Consider the following 22,895-nt stretch of genomic DNA (forward strand, 5'->3'; position numbering starts at 1 on the left):
TAAGATTAGAAAAAAAAAAAAAATCAAAAATCTCAAAAATAGAAGACTCATTTTGTGTTAAAAGTTCCATTATAGATCATTTATACGGTGAACTGTTTAAACTGACTTGAGAAAATACCGATCATAAATTTAAAAAACAATTCTCCAATTTTAGAGGCCCTGTACATACCAATCCATTTCCATGGAAACAATCACAAATAACCTTTTCAAGCCGTGATTTGGGGAAGGAGGACTATTCTTAAAAAATTTCTCAAAAAACCTACCATTGAAACAAAAAAACTTACTATTGAATCAAAAAGAAAGTTCTCATTTCACGAGAACATTGCAGACAGCTAACTATTTTTTTAAAGAAAAAGATATTTAAATCTTTTACTATTATCACTTCAGAGAACTGCAGCTGAAAGAAAAAAAAAATCACTTACTTTTCTTACTCTTCACTTTATCCCTTAACATTAAAAGGTTAGAAAAAAATTTATCACTTACCATAAAAAATTCAGAAAAAATTTTTAAAGTTACTTTATCAGTTGAGGAAACTTTTGATCTAACACATTGATGATGGTATAAGAAAATTGGTATTGGTCAGCACAATCGCCAGATTTAAATCCAATAGAAAATTTATGAAAATAATATTGGAAATAAATTTCCTTCAATTACACGTCCTCTCACTAACTTATCAACATGTCAAAAATTGGTCAACAGCATGCCCAAAAGACTTATTGAAGTTTAAAAAAAAAAAAGGACATGCAATAAAATGTTAACTAATTGTTGTAGGTAACGTATAAAGCAATACTCAAATAATAAAGCAACACCTTTTGCAAAGAAACAAAATTATTTCTGTTCTTTTATGTTTTATTTTAACTATTTGTTATATAAAGATTGACTTTTCTTGATTTTTCTCAATACAAAATCAAACTAACCATTTCTATATTTATTATTTTTTCTACTATATTTCCAGCTACTTTAAATATAATTGTTGGTTACATAAGGGAAATCGAAAATAACTTAGTAATTTTTTTTTAAGATATATGTAATAACACTAAAAATTATAAATTTTTGTAAATTATCATCAATTGCTGAGAATAAAATATATTTTTCTAAATGTGTAGGTCATACTTTTCCTGAAAATCTTCAACTATCTACAACACGAATTGTTTATGTTCTCAATTGCGAGTTGTGGCAATCCAATAGTTTAACTAGAGTTTAACTTTTAAAACAATTTGCAAACTACAAATATTTGGCTAAAAGATGTTTTGTGATTTTGCCAAAAAACCAAATCACATCTTAACGAATTCAACAATATATACCAAAGTCCACAGTCAAATCATAAAACTAAAAAGTAGTTAATAGGAACTAGGATGATTATGTTTCATGGTGTTCAACATTACATCATTGTCTTACACCATGAAATCTTGTAACAATAGCAGTTCAAAAAGTTTGAACTACTAAAACTAAAAAGTTCTCCAGTGAAAAATGGATTAAATGAAATGCTCAGGCAAGAGTAAGTTGGTGAGACATGAAGAAAGAAAGAAAGGAAGAAAAAAAAAAAATTGTCCTTCAGAAAAAATATGACCACAAGAAAAACATTTGTTTGATAATTTTTAGTATCGTTTAATAAAAAAATAAACTTTGTGCAGTATAAATATATAAAATAAAAAAATTTATGCTGTGTATGTGTGCGATTACTTTAGGGAACTTTTTTCTAATTCAAGTAAATAACCAACACAAACATGTTTTTCTAACACAGCGTCGAATTCTTCAAGCCATGCAAACCAAGCATTTGATATTAAAAAAAGAATCTAAAAAAATATGGAATAAAATAAATCGAATTTTAAAATTAAAAAAAAGTAAAAAAGAAATCATTTTTATAGTGTACAAAAATAGTATAGGCAATAATTCCATACAATAGTAGTGAAGTTCACATCATTCACAATTAACACTAAAGCACAATTAAGCAAATTTTTTTCAAAAACTTAGTATTGAAAAGTAAAAAATAAAAAATCATACATCATATCACTGGCCTTGCCGCCCAATATAAGTCATCCCGAAAGTTCCACCCCAATGAGGATCATCTTTGCAAAGCTTTGGCTCAACCCTCCATGTTTCCACAAACAACCTCCAGTTCATTATAGAATCACTTCCACAAAAATTACTATAACTGTCAAGGGTCTTGTTTACATCATAATTATTAGGACCTCTATGATTCCACAGTATTTTCATTTGTATTGGATAACTTCCATGAACCCCAATATATTCAGTACAAATATTTTGTTTTGTTTTAAAGCTTTCAATATATTGAGCTGGGGGATCATGATGCAAACGACTATCATGATGATAAAATTTAGGAAGGTGAAGCTCATTATTCCAAATTCCAATCATTTGATCTGCCCATCGATTACAAAGAATTTTTTCAGGATCTTGACCTAGGAAAATTTCTATTAAGTCTCTAGATAGTAAGATTACACTTTCCTCAGGACGCACTATATTTGGAATGCAATGTACCCAACCCCAATGATAAATTTTCTTTGGAGGCATGGGAACCTCTTGAAGAAAGCGTTCCATACAGAAAAAATAATCATCATCTAGTCGAAGAAAATAATCAAAGTCAATGTTTTGCATAGACCACACCATATGATAAAGAAACCTTTTACCAAAATCATAACCTCCACTCAAATTTTGAAAATACATATCTCCAAAATTATTTGACTCAATCAATAGGTTTTGACCAAGAACTGAACTTTCATTTCTCCAATCTGTCAGAAATACACACTTAATAGATACCTAGAAGCAAGAAAGATATGGACTGGATTAAAAACATTACTCATTTTAAAAATCATCTATTTAACACAGAAATTAAGTTAGCAACCAACAAGATTATAATAATATTTCCAGTTTTTGATCATTTAAAAATTTGCAATTTAATGGAAAAAGTTTTCATATTTAAGAGATAAACTGTATAAATCAGGGAAAATTTTACCGTTTTATTGTTGACAATCTATTTAATGCCATAGACAATTAACTTGCCTACTATTAAAGGCTTGAAAAGGATATTGAAAATGAAGAAAAATAGATGCCAGAGGTTGAGAAAAGGGTATTTAATATGGTACATTGTGATTATAACAATGTGTTATCTCTGACACCCTTTTCAACAATGTATGTAACATTTAGACTGCTCTATTGAGTACAAAAATTTAGGTACTTGGCAAATGAAAACTAGAGAAAAAAACACCATCTAAAACTCAACATTATTTCATTACTGAAAAGAAAGTCTCAACTTATAGGAGTTATATAACTATTACCTAAATGTTAAAACTGCTTAAATACTTAGAATATAAAACTGATAAAAAAAAAAAAAAAAAAAAGGAGATGAACAAAACAAATTTAATTACATCAGTTTGATAATTAAAAAGCTGTTTCTGTTTTAACTTATACAACTTTAATAGATTTATGCTACTTTTGTTTCTGTCTTTATTTTAGGAAACTTTCTTCTTGCTTTATTGTTTATTATTTAATCAATTATCATAAAAACTTAAAGCCCTATCAAAACAGTTTAATAAAATATTAACATAAGCAGTTTTGATTTTTCATTCATTAAGTGCATCTAGTGAAAAATTTTTTACTACTGTTTAAAAAAAATATCAACTTCATGGGTGATATCTTAGCATTAACATTAAAATTTAAGTTTATAATAAAATGATTATAGTAAAGATTTTGATTTAAAATATTTTCCAAATATTTGTTAAGATAAACAAACACAAAAAAACTTTTATATCTTAACAAATACTTGCAAACCTTTAATTTCTATCTTGCACTAACTAAATATTAACACAAAAAGGATTATTTTTTCTGGACAATATTTACTGATACAACATCAATTGTGAAAGTAATAGTAAATTTATAACATATTTCTAAACTGAAGATAATATAGTCATAACAACTAAAAACTTGTGAGATATAAAATTTGTTAAATAAAATGAAACTTCTAATACTACCTTTAAATATTGTATTAAAATGTAATTTTAAAATTTTTAAGAAAATTCCTAACATTTTCCTGACTGTGAGATAAGTTAGAGAGAATTCACGGACTTTTCCAAGTTTTCCCTGTCAACATATAAAAAAATTTTTAAAAAATCAACATTGCATACCTTTGCAGAAGATTTACATTGACTCCACCAAGTATCCCGAATTGCAGATCTTCTATCATTACGAGAAGGTGCTGTGGATACAATAAGTATTATGTTAACTTTTTCAAGCTTAACTGCTCTTGGTATGTTAAATTTCATATATATGATATTTGAATTAAGAATGTCTAATTTGTCTTTTCGCTCATGCCAGGGTAGAAAGTCTGGTGAGGTGCTGTTAATTAAAAAACTTGTTTCATTTGCATTATAATTTGCAGAACTTGAATTTTTGAAGGATGCATTAGGAAATTTTAGGTAGTAATTGTAAAAATCAACTTTGTAAAGAGTAAACCAAACAATGAAAACTTTAAAAAATAATAAAGTGTAGAGCAGCTTGGATTTTAATAGAGTAGTTATTTTAGAACATTTGCTACGCATTTCGCAAATAAATTCAAGGTTGCGATGCTTTGTTTCTTTACCAAGTTTTTGTTGACAGTAAATGAAAAACTGTCATTTGTCATTCCGTACCACTAGTAACTATTTCATTTTCGGTATTTTTTTATATAATCTTAAAGATTATATAAAAAAATACCGAAAATGAAATAGTTACTAGTGGTTATAGATTAAATCTTTTTAACTTGTCCATATGTACCATATGAATTGATCCATATAGACATTAAACACAGAAACCTTGTTGCATAAATAAACCCTGCAATATAAAAATAGGAGATTTGCGTCATGGTTGAAGTGCGAGTATGAATTTTAGACGAATTCTATACATAAAACGAAGCTTCGCAAAATTCCAAGTTATTAAGTTAAGTCCAAATTAGTTGCGTCATTGACATCAATTAGGTGATGCCATTGATATCATAGTAGCTAACATCTTTACTGAATATTTAAGGGCATATTATCAAATCAATATGGAATCAGTTCACGGTTTGAAAATTTTGACTTTTTTGCCGACTAAATATCCCAAAATTGCCCTTTTGAGGGTTGATTCTATATATGTTGGGGACTCCAAAAGAATAAATTTTAAAATCCTGGATTAAAATCCAAGGGAGATATTTAGGTTTTCTCTTTTTTATATTTTTTGGATACTTTACAATTATTTGTTAGCAAAAATAGATTATTTTTTTACTATACTCTAACGATTGCGACACAACCAATTCCCTTTGTACAGTCATTTAGAATATTCTCTTTAAATAATCATTAGTAATTGCTATTGTCACACTCTCTTCAGACAATCATAATTGATTGCAAAACTATTTCCTTGGAGACAAATTCAGCACAAAGAATTTGCACATAAATGAAATAAAAAGATGAAGCACTAAACTTATGATAGTCATGATACGAGAAACTATAAGCAGTTTAAGAGTATATAATTAATTTTGATATATTTAATATATAAACGTAAATAAAAGTTACAAGTATCAACATGACTTTCTTTCTTTATATTACGCTAAAAAATATTACACTTACAAACTAAATAAAAATAATAATGCGTAGGTATTGAAATCATTGTTATTTTTAGCTGTTTTTAGAAAAAATAGAAATGCCTACACTTTTCAAAGACCATGATCATTGCAGAAGGACAGTGTGTTTTATTTGTATGAAGAAAAGTGACAGAGAAATTTCAAAACATTTCATTTCTGAGATTCATCGCTAAATTTCATCTGATGTGATTTTTCAGGATGAAAGAGTGCCACTTGGAATATGTGTTACATGCCGTTGCAACCTGAAAAAATTGGGTGATGGAGCTAATGTCTTAAAGGCAATTCAGCTCCACAGTTTTGATTCCTTTATTGTGAAGCTATTAACAAGACATACAAAATGTTGTGATTGCATTATTTGTCAAATTGCGAAGGTGAAAGGCAAAGAAAAGCATCCATTTGAAAAGGGTCTTGCATCAAAATCTTTGCAAGAAGAAAGAAAGTCAGTTGAAAAAAGATGCACAAAATGCTTGTCTATCATTGCTCGTGGAATTTCTCACAATTGCAGTGATACAACTCGCCGTGCAAACTTATATAAATTTGCATTGGAAGATTCTGTGGGCGCAGAACAAGTTGTTTCATCTGTCATTGCATCGAAAGAAACATCTCCGGGCGGAACAACTCGTTTTGGTCAAGATCATGGCAAACCTCTTCCGATAAGAAAAGGTTAGTTGTTTTATTACTCTGAACATTCTGAGCAATACAATTTATATGTGAAGTAAATGATTTAGTTTTCTTTCTTAAGGAACATCTGCAGCTCGTTCACTCTTTCAAGGCCCTTTGACAACAAAAAATATGGTTGATATTCAGCAGAGTACTGGGCTTTCAAACAATAAAATTAGAAAGCTCGGATCTTTTCTAAACCAAGTTAGTCTAGTTCGCCTTCTTGAGCCAAATTTTCAACGTTTGGAACATTTGGAAAAATCAGAGAGCAACATCAAAAGTTTATTTTATCTGGTGCTGATCTAAAGAAGTAAAAAGAATTCGAGAATGCTGTTCATCCACCAATACTTCGATTCCCAGATGAAAAGCTAATCTTAGAAGCTATTCCTCCAATGGAACTTCATTTGCTTCTTGGCGTTGTTAACCATCTTATTAAGAACTTGGTTCAAGTTTAGCCAAAAAAAAAAGAATGGTTGACTTCAATACATATTCCATTACAGCTGTACCATGGTGGTCACTTCAATGGTAATGATTGCATGAAGTTGCTGAAAAAAATTGACGCTCTGAAGCAGATAACCTTAGCTGATAAGACATTTGAAGCATCATCCATCTGCCATGTTCTACATTTGTTTCTCCAAGTTGTTAATTCTCGTTTTGGATGCTCACTCTCTCCAGACTTTGAGAAAAAGATTCAAGAGTTTAAGAGCAATTATCTAAAGTTGACTGTTTCTGTCACACCAACAGTTTATGCTGTCTTTTACCATGTTCCACAATTTCTAAAGTACCATAAAACTGGTCTTGGAATTTAGAGTGAGCAAGCAACAGAGGCACTCCATTCAAATTTCAAGCCTCATTGGCAAAGATTCAAAAAGATTATGTCTCATCCAGATTATTGCAAACAGCTGTTGAATTGTTTGTTGATTACAATAGTGTGAGGGCGGCGGATTTTATTAATTATTTTTTTTTTTATATTTTATGTTAATGGATGATGATTATTAAATGTGACTGTGGCAGTTCTATGTAAGTGTAATGGTAGCGCAAATATAGAGAGTGATAGAATGTGAGGTAGGACTGTCAGTGTGTAACGCAGATGTGGTAAAAGCGCGATAGGAGCATCAGACTTTTTAAATAAAAATTGTTTACTCAAATAAAGCAATAATAAAAATATTTATAATGTTAATATTGCCTTACCTAAAATGAAAGCAAAAATAAAAATACTTACGACTGATTTTTCTTCTCTTACTTATTTATTTAAATCAATAATCTCAATTATTTCTCATACATATATATATACATTCTCTTAATATTAACTCATACATAAAACAATACATTAATACTTATGATAACGCAAATTGAAAACTACTCAAATACATTTCCTTACCAAATCCTTCTCATAAGTTCCTCTTTAAAATGTCCATAAATTCTTATCATTAAATTCTCTTTAAAATCTTCAAAAATCCTTTTCTCATAAATCCTCTTTTAAAATCTCTTAAAACTCTTTTAAATCCTTTTCTCATAAATCCTCTTTTAAAATCTCTTAAAACTCTTTTAAATTCTTTTCTCGTATTATCTCTTAAAATCTCTTAAAACTTTTTCTTTTTCTTAAAATCCTTTTTAAAACTCTCTTTAAAACACTTCATCAAAATTTTCCCGAAAACATCTCTCCAAAGAGAGGGCTCCAAAATAAAATCTCTCAAAAAAAAAAATATAAAAAAATCTAAAAGATTTTCTCAACCGTTCCTTTTCTATCTGTCCGCAGGTGTTATTTTGAATTCTCGTCCAGACAATAAATTTCTTTTTTTTTCTTCAAGTTCGTTCAGTACTTTAGTTTCAACTTCTGAGTCATGGTATTCTTTAAAACAAGTTTTACTGGTTTTCTTTTTATTAGTCTTTATATCAGAGTGGCTACAGAACTTTCTAGGACTTTACTAATTAAAATCATATCATTGTGTTTCAAGTCGTGTTTGCGAAACAGTTTTAATCATTTATGGTGTGACTTATTCATTTTTCATGTTATTAGACATGTGTGTCCACCTGGTGTTTTTTTGGTTGACTCACTCTTTTCCTCGTTCGAATGTAGCGTGTTTGAGTCGGGTAAAACTTAAAGATAATGTTTACAATTTTCTTCATCTTCCCTCCTCACAATAGCAAAAAATTCTAAGAAGCACAAAAGGGCACAACGAAGATATTTGTGATAATTAAATTTAGAAAACTTGTGAATAATAATTTTATTGTTTATTTTTTTATTGTTATCTATTTATTATTTTGCATCAATATAATAAAATAGATATTAAAATTATTTGAGCTAATTTAGGCTTTACAATTCCAAAACAAAGTATTTCAGTAAGTGAGAAAATTCGGTAATTTCGAAGCTAAATATCTCCCTTGGATTTTAATCCAGGATTTTAAAATTTATTCTTTTGGAGTCCTCAATATATATAGAATCAACCCTCAAAAGGGTAATTTTGGGATATTTAGTCGGCAAAAAAGTCAAAATTTTCAAACCGTGAGTTTTTGGAGTTTATAGTGAAAAGAAGCTAATATATTAGCTTCTTTTCACTAGTAAAGTATTTGAATTGGTCCGGAATTGGTGAAAATGAAAAGAAACCCTTTCGTGACTTGAAATGCCGAAAAGTTCTGGAGAGTAAGCGAAACTTGTTTTTTTTAAATATCGTTCACTTATAATTTAGCACATTAACTTCAGAAACAGTTGTTCAATCCATAAAAAATACTTATTCTATTTGATAAAGAGATTTTAATTACTAGAAATATTTAGTGTATAAAAAATATTTTATTTAGTAATATTAAGTATACTATTATAATGTGAACAAAGTCTGAACATAACTGTATTATTTTATGATGAACTTTTGCAGGAGCATTACAAAGAAATCCACCAACGAAAGGTGCATCAGAAAGTGATGTGCAGAAAGCTGTGGTCCACTATTTAGGAGGAGCTGCTGATCGAAATGGGGGTAGAAAACAAAGAGCAATTCGACAATCTATCAAGAAAACTCGCTTGGAACATCGTAAACTAATGCCTACATCTTCATCGGCAGTCTTAGAACAACATGTAGTAGCGCCTATAGGCGCTGAAGTTCTATAGAACTTCAGCGGAAGTTTCATTGCATCATTTGTCACTTTCGTACTCAGACGACTCTCAAAATTAGTTATGTTTAATGCTGTTACTTTTTAGTTCCTTCAGAAACGTTTTACACGTTGTTTCTCATATTCATAACATAGTTTTATTTATCGTGTGTTATTGTTACAGTTTTTTATATTACAGCTATGTTTTTATTATGTACATGTGATACGGGAATCTATTTCCTTATATATGCCCAAGCAAAAATTCACAACAGGCGCAGTACAGCGCCAGTACTGTCTAATACTGGTGCAATACTGGCAGTCAGTACTGGTTCTGTATTGGCATTTCCATGGGATGATAACGCTTTGCCAGTACTGAATGTCCAGTACTTAACCATAGCTGGCATCTGGTAATGGCATAGTACTGCCTTAATTAAAAATTCGCAACAGGCATAGTATTGCGCCAGTACTGTTTAACACTGGCGCAAGACTGGCATGACACTATAGCATCAATTTTATAAGGTAATCTTTTAAGACAAAAGTATTATTTTTCAATGTTTTTTTTTGTATAATTAAAAAAAAAAAAATTTATAGAATTTCGTCTTCAATTTCAACACCAGCACCACTCTTTTTATTTAGCAATCTATTTTTCTTTCCACCAGCTCTATCCTTCGCACCTGAAAACCAGCGACTTATTTGACTAGAAATTTGTTTTTCGTTTATCTCAGGAAATCTGATTGTTATTACTTCTAAAATAAACATCAAAACTGTGTATTTTAAGGGTTAAGTAAGAAATGAATAAAATAATACTTTATTCATGTTTGTTAAAGTTAGAAATAAGACAATATACCTAGCAAATATTTGTAAGTTTCTGTGCCAGAAAAATTCAATTTTTTTACACCATTTGACTCTCGTCCAAAGGCACTGTAAAGCACTTGAATATTCGGTAAATAATCTTTGGAATTACAAAAGATAAATTTTCCGAAAGTTTTAATGTACTTTTCACATTTAACATCATGAAGCATTTCTAAAAAAAAAAAATTAATCTATAGATAAAATTCATATACTAAATATCAAATAATTAAATATAACATTAATTATAAATAAAAAATAATATTTAATAAAACAATACTTCGTAGCAGACTTAAAACAAATATTTCTAGCATTTTTTGAATCAATACTAAATTGTTTACCAGTTTTTGAATCATTACTACATCACTCTTCAATTGGTTATCAAAATCATGGAAACTCTCTATACGGTTGAATGGTAATTCGTTAATCGTCTGTTCGGTTATTATTTTTTGGATATCAACAGTGTTATTGTTAAGACTAAATAACGTTCTTGTGATTTTTGCTTCCTCTCTAATACGATATTCAATGCTTCTCCTGGCAGACTCCAGATTAGCTTTCGACGCAGGAGCATCTTTAGCTGTCATGAAAACATATATTTTATATTTGCATTAGTAAAGAAAAACAACCATTTTAAATAACTAAATCAGTAATTAATTATTAAATTATCATTATCATTATGTAATTTTTTTCTCAATGTTTAACGTCCGTTTCCACACTTGTGTGGTTTAAACAAGGTTTCCATAGTGTCATTTCCTCATTCAAGTGAAAAGTTAAATTAATTCTTAGATACAAATTCACACAAATTCTTTACAATGAATGAAGAATTGTAAGTAAAAAATTTTTGACAATATCCTAACCTGCAGAGCCACATGTAGGACAATACTTATAATTTGGATTAAGTATCACATCTAAAAAAATATTTTCAAAATATTACATTTGTAAGTAATGATCAACATTCTAAAAAAGATTTCATTGAAAAAAAATTAAAATAATATTTAAATGTAAACTAAGAATTATATTGCATTACCTTTTTTATTTGTTTTATCGTCGCTTAAATGTTTCCTGGTGTCTTCATGTGATATACTGGAATTCTTTATCATTTCTGAAAATAATAAACTTTTTGAATAATAAAAATTGCTTTAACGCGCTTTTTTGTGTGTGCAACAATAAGGGGTATTTGTAATTAAAAGGATTTTTTTTATTAAAGAAAACATACGGTTTTGTTTCTCTCTGTTACATTTAGAAGACGCTATTTTCTTTATTTTGGGGGATGAGAACGATGAATCATTAGATTGTTCATCACAAGATGATGATCGTTTTTTCTTTACTTTAAAGGAAACAAAGGACTCTTCTGAAATATCACTATCTCCAGAGCTTTCAATACTAAGCTCTAAAACAGATAAGATATAGATATCTAGAAATGATTTTATTTAAAAAAATTAAAATAACATTTATATGTAAACTAAGGATTAAATCGCATTACCTTTTTTATTTGTTTTATTGTCGCTTAAATGTTTCCTGGTGTCTTCATGTGATATACTGGAATTCTTTATCATTTCTGAAAATAATAAACTTTTTGAATAATAAAAATTGCTTTAACGCGCTTTTTTGTGTGTGCAACAATAAGGGGTATTTTTAGTTATAAGGATTTTTTTTATTATAGAAAACATACGGTTTTGTTTATCTCTGTTACATTTAGAAGACGCTATTTTCTTTACTTTGGAGGACGAGAACGATGAATCATTAGATTGTTCATCACGAGATGATGATCGTTTTTTCTTTACTTTAAAGGAAACAAAGGACTCTTCTGAAATATCACTATCTCCAGAGCTTTCAATACTACGCTCTAAAACAGATAAGATATAGATATTATTTAAAAAAAAAACAAAAAAACAGTTATATGGTTAAATAAATCTTTCGATTTTTTAAAATATTTCAAGTAATGTTTGTTTGCAATAATAAAAAAATACCATACCTTTAAACGAAGAGATATCTTTTAAAGATGCTTTAAGTTCAGAGCTGCTTAATTTAACAGGAACAGATTCTCCTTCTGAACTATTTGGATCTTCAAAATTACTGCTCTGTACTACAAATTCAGAGCATGCCCTAATCATCCGTCGCAATCCTTGTTCATAGCTTTCTATCATGTAAATAAATATCTTTTAATATGACAACATTTAAGTTAAAACGCATTTAAAATTGATTACATAAAGATTTGAATTACATACTTGCTTCTTTAATTAAAACAATTTCAAAACTCTTCCACAAAACACCTGGTATTAATGACATTTTACTCATTGAATCAAGCGCATGATACTCGTTTTCAGATGGATATTTACAGAATAATTTGTCTTTTTTAGAATACATCCATAAAATTGGAATAACATCAATACATTCCTTTCCATGCTTTTTTTTCCATGTTTTTTCAAGAAACTTGACTACAACATGAGTTGTACTTGTCTGAAGATTCATATTAACTAAATACCTTATAAAAATAGCAAATTAAATTTAAAATTACTTTTACAAAATACTGTAATTCAGTTACTTTGAATACTGATTATTTCAAACTAAAATAAACAGTTATTGTTCAGTAAATCTGAACAAAAAATATTCTAAAGATAAAATAGTTTAAAGCCTTCAAATATTCATAACACTATTCAAATAAGATAAATCTATTGACAAATTCAAATAACAGACTTGTATTGTATGTTACATTAAACAGTCTAGTATGATACAATAATAATTGATAAATGTAATATAAAGTTAACAAATGTATTTTAGATTTTTTTATGAATCATGAAGATAAGTTATGGCAAATGTATTATCGTTGCTTTCAAACAAAACACATTTTTTAACAATATTTTCTAAAGAAACTGTTTCTTCATTTGTGGATATTCTTCCAAGTTTCATTATTCCAACTTTTGAAGAGGCACATGGATACTGAAAAACATCATTGACATCCATAAATATATAACCTTGCAAAAAGAAATTATGTTGCACTTTTCGGATTCTTGTTATTTTCAAAATATGGCCAGAACACATTTTTACAATGTCATCTGGCTTTTTAATGCTAAGTGTAACTCCTTGAAATATTATATCTTCAAAATTAACATCATCTTCAAGCATAGTATTAAAGTTCATTATAAGAACTTTCTTCTTAATTGCATTTTTATTTTTTAATTTTGGACAGGCTTTTTGTTCAGATATTCTTCTAGCCAACTGACCCAAAGTATTATTTCTTCCTCCAATTAGTCGTTTAATTTTACCAAGATGGTTTTCAAAAGGAAATGCAGATATTGTAGATAAAGACATCTTAGTGTACTCAACATCATCAGCTAAGTGGATTAAATTGTGTATATTCATTACCTGTGAACCAGTGCCATAAAATGACGGAGTTAGCTCAAAGAATTTCCTCAATAACTCTTTGGCATAGTTTACATTATGAAGGCAAAGTTGAGGATCACAAAGTATTCGACAAGCCACAACTAAAAGCAGAAAATGTTTATACATTTGACTAGGCAGAATATTGTGTAGTACCAATGATCCACAGTAATGTAAAAAAAAAACAAAATTGTGTGGCTTTCCAATGTGCAAAATTATGTATATCAAATTTTTTTCTTTGAAACTCTTTGGGTATAAAATTCACTAAGATTTTCAATTTTAAATTTAAACATTTAATATCTTCCACAGATAGCTTGCATTTATGGTTTACTTTTTTAGTGCCAATTAACTGCTGCATAATCCATTTCATGACCCCAAGGTAAATTAAATGCATAGAATCCAAGAACATTGATTTAATTGGGTCAAAACCTGGTATATCTAACAATGGGGATTTACCTGAACCTAAATGGTGTTCAATTTGACTTTTCATTTCAAAACTACTTTTTGTTCGTAGCTTAGATCTCATATTAGGATAAACTCTTTTTTTTTTAATTGTCGTCCCTCTGGTCTCGCAACGTTCACATGCATAATAACCACCATGTCCTTTACATTTTTTAACAAATGATCTGGCAGGTGTGTCACAGGAAAAACCTACAACCTCTATTTTAAAGGTCACTTGACCAATATTTACTCCATTTAAAACTAAATATTTTGCTTCAGAGACAAAATCTTCTAAAAAAACATCTACACTTTGTGGTTTAGAATCCCCACTATAAACAGCTATGATAAATGGTTGTGAATTATATTCGTTGTGCAAAATAAGTCCCAAGATAGCCCAAAATTGTTGATTAGAACCATCGAATAATGGTAAACCATCGATATTAAATAATAAACGAATAACACTATCAGTATAATCCTCAGTAATGACATCATTTAAACCTTCTTCTATACCAAGAAACATAAAATATCCCATTGTGTTTTTTACGCTATTCATTAACTTTATATTTTTATTTGATTTTGTTTGCAACAATGTAACTGCAGACTTTGGTAAATTAGGAATGCTTTCTGCCCTCAGTATTTTTAACAAATCTTCAATTGTTTCAACAGTCAAATGGCTTCGATGGTTTACAGCCCATTTTTGTAACTTTTCACAACAATTGGTTTCTGTTAAATCAGGTGATTGCTGATAAAAAGATTCATTACCTGAAAAACTGTCCTCTGGAAATGTACGAGTAAAGTATTCTGAATCAAAAGATGAATCAAATTGGAAAATAAAATTGTTATCGTGTTCAGAAACAGTAATATGAGTATCTTCAGATTGATAGGTTATTAAATTACTAGAAGAATCAATTTCAATAGATGAATCAATTGCAGTGTCCAAATATTCAGATAAATTTTCTTCTGAATAGAAAGCTTTAAATTCATTTTGGTTTTGTTGTTTAAAATGACGGTGTTTCTTTTGTCTATAATATGCAGCCATGCCTTGAAATAACCATAAATAGTATAACTAAATACAACTGAATGTTAAAATATACATTTTATCAATAGTTTTCAAAAGTAAAATTGATTTAAGGTTATCTATTAGCTTATATTTTTAAAATGAAAAACACCCATCTTTAAAATATTTTATAGCAAATACATATATTATTTGATAACATATATTATTATTATTATTATTATGACAGTATACATATATATATACATATATGTATATATATACATATACATATATATATATACATACATATATATATATATATATATATATATAATATATACATATATATATATATATATACATAAATGTATATATATATATATATATATATATATATATTTTAAATGACGACATCTTGTATGAGAGTTGAATAAATTTAATATATGAACTTCAATAAATACGAATTCTCTCAATACTAATTTTTTATTTTATCTAAGAAATAATCTAGCGAAAATTTCTTAGATAAAATAAAAAATTAGTATTGAGAGAATTCGTATTTATTGAAGTTCATATATTAAATATATATATATATATATATATATATATATATATATATATATATATATATATATATATATATATATAAATTAGTAAAAACACTTATCTAATTTTTCTTTTTCTTTGACAGTTTGTTTCTCTATCAGTAGGATCATCAGGAAGCATATATATATATATATATATATATATATATATATATATATATATATATATATATATATATATATATATATATATATATATGCCTATCTCTCTCTCTCTCTCTATCTCTCTCTCTCTCTCTCATTTTCATTAGTTTCTGGAACAGTAAATACAAATGCACCAAGAATTTCCAGCAGTTGAGGCTTTACTACAGTATTGACATTACTTATAACTTCTAAAACAGTTTTCCATCCTAATAGTATAGGAACAGATTCAGCTTCCCAGTTTTCTAGATTTATATCTAAACAAGTTTTGATAAAACAATAAGAGTCAAAAATGTCATTATCACTTATGACAAAAATAGGTAATGATTTAGTTTTATTAAGAAAATATGTATACACTTCCTTAAAATCCTCATATAGAAATTTTTCCTTTAACATAAGATATTTTACATTCCTTGCTTCATTACAAAATCTATCAGCCCACTTTTTTAAATAACTAATTATGGTACTATAAAATCTCACTACAACAGAAACTACATGCTCTCTATCTAATAATGCTTCTGCTTCAAGTTTTTTTGAAAGATTATCTGCCATAAATGGTATAAATTTGCATGCAAGTGCTTGTAAAACTCCATTGATACTTCTACTGCACTTTTATCATTTCCTTCTAACTTTTTGACAGTCTCACCAAACAAATGAAATTGGGATTTTACACAATGTTGAAATTAAAAAGTGATTTCTAATAATTTATTGCTCTGTTCTTTTAAGAACATTGAGCACTCTATTTTATGGAATACATTTATAATTGCTGTTATATATATATATATATATATATATATATATATATATATATATATATATATATATATATATATATATATATATATATATATATATATATATATATATATTTAATAATAACTTAACTTATAACAGTATATTAACGAAAAATGATAATAGCAAAATTTGTTTTATATTTTATAAAATTCTAAACAAGTACTTATTAATCAAAACTATTTTTAACTGACAGTTTACCAAGACAAAGATGAAAAATTAAGTAACATACGCCAGATTTTATTAAATAAAAGTGAATCTGGTTTATAATTACCATAATTAATTATCGTGTGCCAATAATTATTGTGACAGATTAATCTGGCACATTAATGCACATGTGCCAAAAAAGTTTTTTTTTGGCAAAAAAGAATTCGAATTCTTTTTTCGAGGCCCAAAAATCCGTTATGTGCCAACACTGGAATAAGGGATCATTTTACGTATACACGCGCAGCCTTGTCTAACATTTTAATCGGTGCTTTGCCTGCACTGGCCGGCCAACGATTGGTTAGCCAATACTGGCGCAGTACTTCGCCTGTTGTAAGTAAAGGCGCAACACAAAAATTTCCGATTGGGTGGTTTTATGTTACTTTACAAATTGTTTAAACTGGTTTGTTGTGTGATTTTAAAAGATGTATATTAACGCTCCTTTGGTTTTTATTAAAGCTCCTTGAGTAGACGCGTGTTAAGCTTGCTCTAAGTCATTTATGGACCTGGATTTAACTACGGCTTTGCCGTTTGCGGACCGCTGATATGCCATCACTGGCTTACTAGTAGAGGACCACTGAAACGCCAGCACTGCGCCTGAACTGGTAAGCCAGTGCCGGACCATGATAAAGCCAGTGAGCAAATTGGTGCTGGCCCAGCTCTGGTCAGCCGGATGCGGGCCACCTCCGCAGCCTGCGCTGGGCCATTGCGGGACCGGTATATCGTTGCTGGTTGGGTACCAATGTCTCATTAATCTAAAATTTTAAACACAAAATTAATGAACCTTTCATTTTTTCTTTCTACTTTCATTTACCTGCAGTAAACTGGATAAAAATAAAACCAGGAATTAAGTCTAACAAGGAATAGGGGAGGTCACTTCCCAAATAGCAACGTATACATGGCCCGACAATGGTCCAGTCCTGGCATGCACATTGGCTTAATTATGGCCTAGGGCTGGCTAGCCACTGCAGGCTCTGGCGTTTCAAGGGCCACCACTGGCAAATGCTAAAAGGTCCTATGTAAGCCCATAGATTCACCAGAGTCGAATCGGTGACGGGCCAAAAACAGTAAATCGCTATTATTATAACATTCATTTTCATCAGTTTTATATATTGCATGTACATATCACTCAAATGTAAAAACAAAGTTTTACATTATTAATTTATTTTAATTAAATTATTGCCTGCCATTTAAATGTTCCTTATTAATTGAGTAGAGAAAATACCATTAAGTTAAATCACTCTTTTCGATTTGTTAATTCAAAACAAAATGAATATAAATTGCTTCATCAAAATAAAACCAAATTCAACAAACAAATTCTATTTATAAATCTTATAAAGAAGAATTTGTTAACAAAAGCAAACTATTTTTGACCTAATTATTATATTATATATAAAGTAAATTATTAATAATATGATATAAAATATGACATTATTGTAATATATAATATAAATTATTATATAAAAATATCAAAAAGATGTGATTTTTATATATTTAAATTTCTTCACAATTGTTTTATAAGGGGTTACCTATTTTACAATTTGTTTAATTATCATTGATAAATTATTTATGTCATCATCAAAATCCCTTTAAGAAACATTTAGAACTAAAATGTAAAATCAATCCCTGTATATAATTTATGCCAGGTTGCAATTATAGCAACCATACTACCAACGATTTGTATTTAACAATGGTTAAGGTTATTTATCTCAGTAGACTTTCTTATGGCTCTTTGTTTTCTATCACCGTTATGATCAGTAGCTCCTGTGAAATAGTGAACAACGGCTTTTTGGATGTTACTTTTGGATGTATCTTAGGTTTGACCATTTTTTCTTAATGCTCCTGTAAATATACATCATCCTTTGTAGTTGAATACAACACATTACTTAATACTAAACATAATATTAAGAGTAAAATATACATTATGTATGTTATCAAAAAATGTACCACACATATAAGTTTATATCTTTAAATGTCAATAATTATCCCTTAAGTTTTAGGAATAATCCCTTCTAGTTTAAGATATATATCCATGTAAGAAGACCTTAAATTTTTTCATAATGTATTATATAATAAACATCTAAATAAAGAAATGTTTAAATCATCTACTACACTTTTTTATTAATATTATATACTGTTATACTTGCTATTATTTGAATATTAAGATTTCTGCACAAGCATATAATAAATTACTATGTTGGCAGCTTCCAACAGCTGTAAGTTGGTTAGCAATTATCATTTTAGACCTATATAATAACTAGGTTTCTTTAGCTTAAATTTAAAACTTTGACTTTTTCCTCACTGCTATTTAACAAAATAAATCTAAACAAACTAAAAATAAAAATTATACTTAGTCTTACTGAGAACTTGCACCTTATTTTATTATATTTATTCTAAAAAACGAAAAAAATAAAAAGGTAACATGCAACAAATTATTGTAAGAATATGTTTTGTTAACCAAAAAATATATATTTATATTTGAAATTTATGTAAATACTTTGCAAAAAATAAAGCTATGATAAACAAAAAACTCTCAAGGTGGCGACGGAATCAACGAACGCTAATGTGAAATTTATAAAACTGATTAAAATGAAGTTTTACATCTTGAGTTCAAATATTGATAAATATATAAGTTTTTTTTGAAACTTATATATTTATCAATATTTGAACTCAAGATGTAAAACTTCACATTAGCGTTCGTTGATTCCGTCGCCACCTTGAGAGTCCAAAACTTGCTTCAAAAAAATTGCCGTAAACGCTATTCAGTTATGTTTTAGAGCAGTGGTCCAGTTGTGGCTAGCCAGCTCTGGCGTGCCATCTGTGTAAATATATCGGCCCGTTATTGGCTAACCAGGACTGGCATACCGCGAACAGACCACATGGCAGTTGGCAAACCAGCTCTGGTGAATCTTCCACGGTACAACAATGGCTCATATCGGCTTCGGCATGCCATTCATACACTGATCTCAAAATATAACTGGATAGCGTATTCAATTGCCTTTTTCAAAAAAAATTGAAGTTAAAATTGGCCTCCCAAGATGGCGGCGATCGGAGCTCTTAGCGGTGAACGATGTGCATTTTATAAGGCTTTTTACAGAAATATTAAAGAAAATAAATAGAGTTTTGAAAGAAAAACTAGATTATGAAAAAAAGTTTTAATGACTTTAAAGAAAGGAAATGATTTCTAAAAAAATCAGACAATTAAAGTAATTATTTTGATACTAAGGTAGGGGAGAGCGGGGTTGGTTGTCACAAAGTTTATTACAGGAAATGCAGATAAGATTTAGAACTTTAAAATCATTCAATCAAAATATTACTTAAAAAAAACATTTTCACTGTAATTTTCAGCTTCTTTTAGCGTATAGAAAACAAGTTATTTGTTTTTATAGGTTTTTGATATGAAAAAGTTAAATTTTGCTCACTTAGAAATATTCTTTTACCAAACGAAAATTACTTTATTGTGCTTTGAATGTACATTTTTAAAGTTTTTTATTCATTTGAGTAACTTAATCCACAAAAAATTCTCATGAAGTTCACACGCTTTTAGGTAAATTTACAGATGTCTTGCAACTAACATAGAAGGGGTTGCTTGTCACAAAATATATGGGGATGGTTGTCACAATTGCCTCGACTCCGTGTGCTGCAAACTAAACGCCGCTTTTAGATATTCCTTGTTTATTTGTCCGTATTATTGAGGAATATTTTAATGTTAAAGATATTATTTTAAAATCTTAAATCAATGGGTTATATTTGTTTAACTAAATATTTATAATCTAAATAATTTTTATTTCAATGTTTATAACTTTAAATTGTGATCCAATGTTTAATATAATTATAGAAAAAGGAATACAGAAGTTCAACTGTTTGTTGTTTTGTTTGTGCAATTGTCTGTTGTTTTGTTTGTGCATTGTTTAGATTTAGTGTGTGTGTGTGTGTGTGTGTGTGTGTGTGTGTGTGTGTGTGTGTGTGTGTGTGTGTGTGTGTGTGTGTGTGTGTGTGTGTATATATAATGTCTTGTACATACATTATTTGCAAATATTTTTCTTTGCTCAGTAAAAACATGGTACGAAATTTTAAAAGAAAAACTAATAGAGGTTATACTTCTGGAGATATCATTATGTGTGCTATTAAAGATGTAAAGCTTAACAACATTTCTATTAGATCAGCAGCAAAAAACCATGGCATTAATTACAGAACATTAACACGTTATTGTAAAAAAATTATTATTACTAACCCATCACATGGTTCTGTAACAGATCTAATTGACAAAAATCAAAACTCCACCTGCATGAACATTATAGGATACAAAAGTCAACAGATATTGCCAGACAAAGTAGAAAAAGAACTTGTCACATACCTGTTGCGAGCAGCAGAAATTTATTTTGGTTTAACTCCTACTGAAGTAAAAAAGCTTGCTTTCCAGCTTGCAGTTAAAAATAATATAAAAGTTCCCAATTCTTGGGTTGTAAAGGAACAAGCTGGTAAGGATTGGTTTACAGGATTTATAAAGCGCCACCCAAATATTTCCATTAGGCAACCTGAAGCTACTAGTTTAAGTCGAGCAACAAATTTCAATAAGCAGAATGTTGCATTATTTTTTAGCAATTTGCAGCACTGTATGCAAAACTACTTGTTCTCACCAAATGACATTTGGAACATGGACGAAACTACTGTACAAAGACCTAAAAAAGTTGTTGCCAAAAAAGGATTAAAACAAGTAGGAGCCATCACATCAGCTGAAAGAGGAACTCTTGTAACATTAGTATGCACAATAAATGCTATTGGAAATAGCATTCCACCTTTTTTTATTTTTCCTCGTAAAAACTTTAAAAATCATTTCCTAATAGGAGCACCAACAGGAAGTGCAGGAGGTGCCAATGCAAGTGGTTGGATGAAAGAAGAAAACTTTGTAAAATATCTACAACATTTTGTAGGCAATACAAAATGCACTAAAGAAAAACCTTGTTTATTGTTGCTTGACAATCATGAAACCCATCTTAGTATTGAAGGTTTAGATGTGGCAAAAAAAATGGAATAGTAATGCTTACTTTTCCACTGCACTGCACGCATAAGTTGCAGCCCTTGGACAGGGCAGTTTATGGTCCCCTCAAAAACTATATAAATACTGCTATGACTTCATGGTTGGTAATGAATCCTGGAAAAACCGTTACAATATATGATATTCCAAAAATAGTAAACATTGCATTTCCAAAGGCTGTATCTCCCCACAATATTTTAAGTGGTTTTGCTGCAACAGGTATTTACCCATTAAATCCTGATATTTTTACTGAAATTGATTATTGTCCTAATTATGTAACTGATCGCCCTGACCCACCTTGTTCACAGCTTGATTTAAATAAAAAAAACTGTAAACCTTATTCAATGCAACCAGAACCAGCAAATAAAAGGTTTAAAGAATCTATTCAGATACCAGATAATCAGGTAGACATAGCAAAAGAAGATCCAATTGTATTAAATAAAACCTCTAATCAGGACCCAATCACTCCATTAGTTTTAAAAAATTCAATCATACTACCTGAGAGTATTAGGCCTCTGCCTAAAGCAGGTCCAAGGTTAGCATCAAAAAAAGGTAGGAAAAAGTGTTTATCTATGATTCTTACTAACTCACCTGTCAAAGAAAGGCTTGCTAATTATAAAAAGAAGAAAACTTGTTAAAAACATATTAATAAGAATTGTAAATCATTTATGAATGGAAGTAAAAAAGAATTGATAAAGTCAAATTTTGCCAAAAAAAAAAACTTCTACAGTATTAAATGATGAAGACTATCTATGCATCTATTTATAGAGTTGTATTAATATATATATATATATATATATATATATATATATATATATATATATATATATATATATATATATATATATATATATATATATATATATATATGTTTATAGTTATGTTTAAAAAAAAAAACATTTTTCGGTTTATAGTATTTTCTTTTTTTCAGTATATAGCCTTTTTTTCCCAGATTATTCAGATTTATTCTTGGTATTATATAAACAAAAATTATTGGTACCAGTTTTAAATATAATGAAAACATACCAAGAAATGTGACAACCAGCCCCATAGTATGTGACAACCAACCCCGTGGGTGGGGTTGGTTGTCACACG

At 28.8% G+C, this 22,895-nt stretch overlaps 2 protein-coding genes and 2 pseudogenes across 5 annotated transcripts; 1 reads left to right on the forward strand and 3 right to left on the reverse strand.

Moving 5' to 3' along the window:
• Nucleotides 1–919: 919 nt before the first annotated feature.
• LOC145183508 (lactosylceramide 1,3-N-acetyl-beta-D-glucosaminyltransferase-like) lies at nt 920–7,990 on the reverse strand. 3 transcript variants are annotated; one of them, XM_090084999.1, is made up of 4 exons: nt 7,653–7,990; nt 4,143–4,213; nt 2,005–2,778; nt 920–1,796 (listed from the first exon to the last, which is right to left on the reverse strand). In XM_090084999.1, the coding sequence occupies exon 3, from the start codon at nt 2,683–2,685 to the stop codon at nt 2,011–2,013; it is 675 nt and encodes a 224-aa protein (XP_089941125.1). In that variant the 5' UTR covers nt 2,686–2,778; nt 4,143–4,213; nt 7,653–7,990; the 3' UTR covers nt 920–1,796; nt 2,005–2,010. The 3 variants fall into 3 exon arrangements, with proteins under 3 accessions (XP_089941125.1, XP_089941124.1, XP_079914996.2); XM_090084998.1 differs by having other exon boundaries at nt 4,143–4,353; XM_080058870.2 differs by lacking the exon at nt 7,653–7,990 and having other exon boundaries at nt 4,143–4,648.
• Nucleotides 7,991–9,899: 1,909 nt separating this feature from the next.
• LOC145182113 (uncharacterized) lies at nt 9,900–12,676 on the reverse strand (annotated as a pseudogene). Its single transcript, XR_016451755.1, has 10 exons — nt 12,433–12,676; nt 12,180–12,344; nt 11,877–12,050; nt 11,688–11,762; nt 11,421–11,594; nt 11,232–11,306; nt 11,062–11,112; nt 10,546–10,781; nt 10,203–10,379; nt 9,900–10,101 (listed from the first exon to the last, which is right to left on the reverse strand). The product of XR_016451755.1 is annotated as an uncharacterized LOC145182113 (transcript).
• Nucleotides 12,677–12,860: 184 nt separating this feature from the next.
• LOC149890310 (uncharacterized) lies at nt 12,861–15,065 on the reverse strand. The gene has a single exon (XM_090084997.1). The coding sequence runs from the start codon at nt 15,063–15,065 to the stop codon at nt 13,719–13,721; it is 1,347 nt and encodes a 448-aa protein (XP_089941123.1). The 3' UTR covers nt 12,861–13,718.
• A 5,162-nt stretch (nt 15,066–20,227) lies between these two features.
• Nucleotides 20,228–22,503, forward strand: LOC149890311 (uncharacterized; annotated as a pseudogene).
• Nucleotides 22,504–22,895: the final 392 nt, after the last annotated feature.

Source organism: Hydra viridissima, unplaced genomic scaffold, assembly GCF_058129835.1.
Source record: "Hydra viridissima isolate aposymbiotic clone 2 unplaced genomic scaffold, HvirCarnegie_v1 scaffold_4, whole genome shotgun sequence".
Taxonomy (NCBI): domain Eukaryota; kingdom Metazoa; phylum Cnidaria; class Hydrozoa; order Anthoathecata; family Hydridae; genus Hydra; species Hydra viridissima.

Coding starts and splice junctions, on each gene's coding strand:
- LOC145183508 (XM_080058870.2), bottom strand. CDS start 4,556: ATGCGTAGCAAATGTTCTAAAATAACTACTCTATTAAAATCCAAGCTG. Junction 2,779..4,142: donor AATGTAAATCTTCTGCAAAG/GTATGCAATGTT, acceptor TCTTGCTTCTAG/GTATCTATTAAGTGTGTATT.
- LOC149890310 (XM_090084997.1), bottom strand. CDS start 15,065: ATGGCTGCATATTATAGACAAAAGAAACACCGTCATTTTAAACAACAA.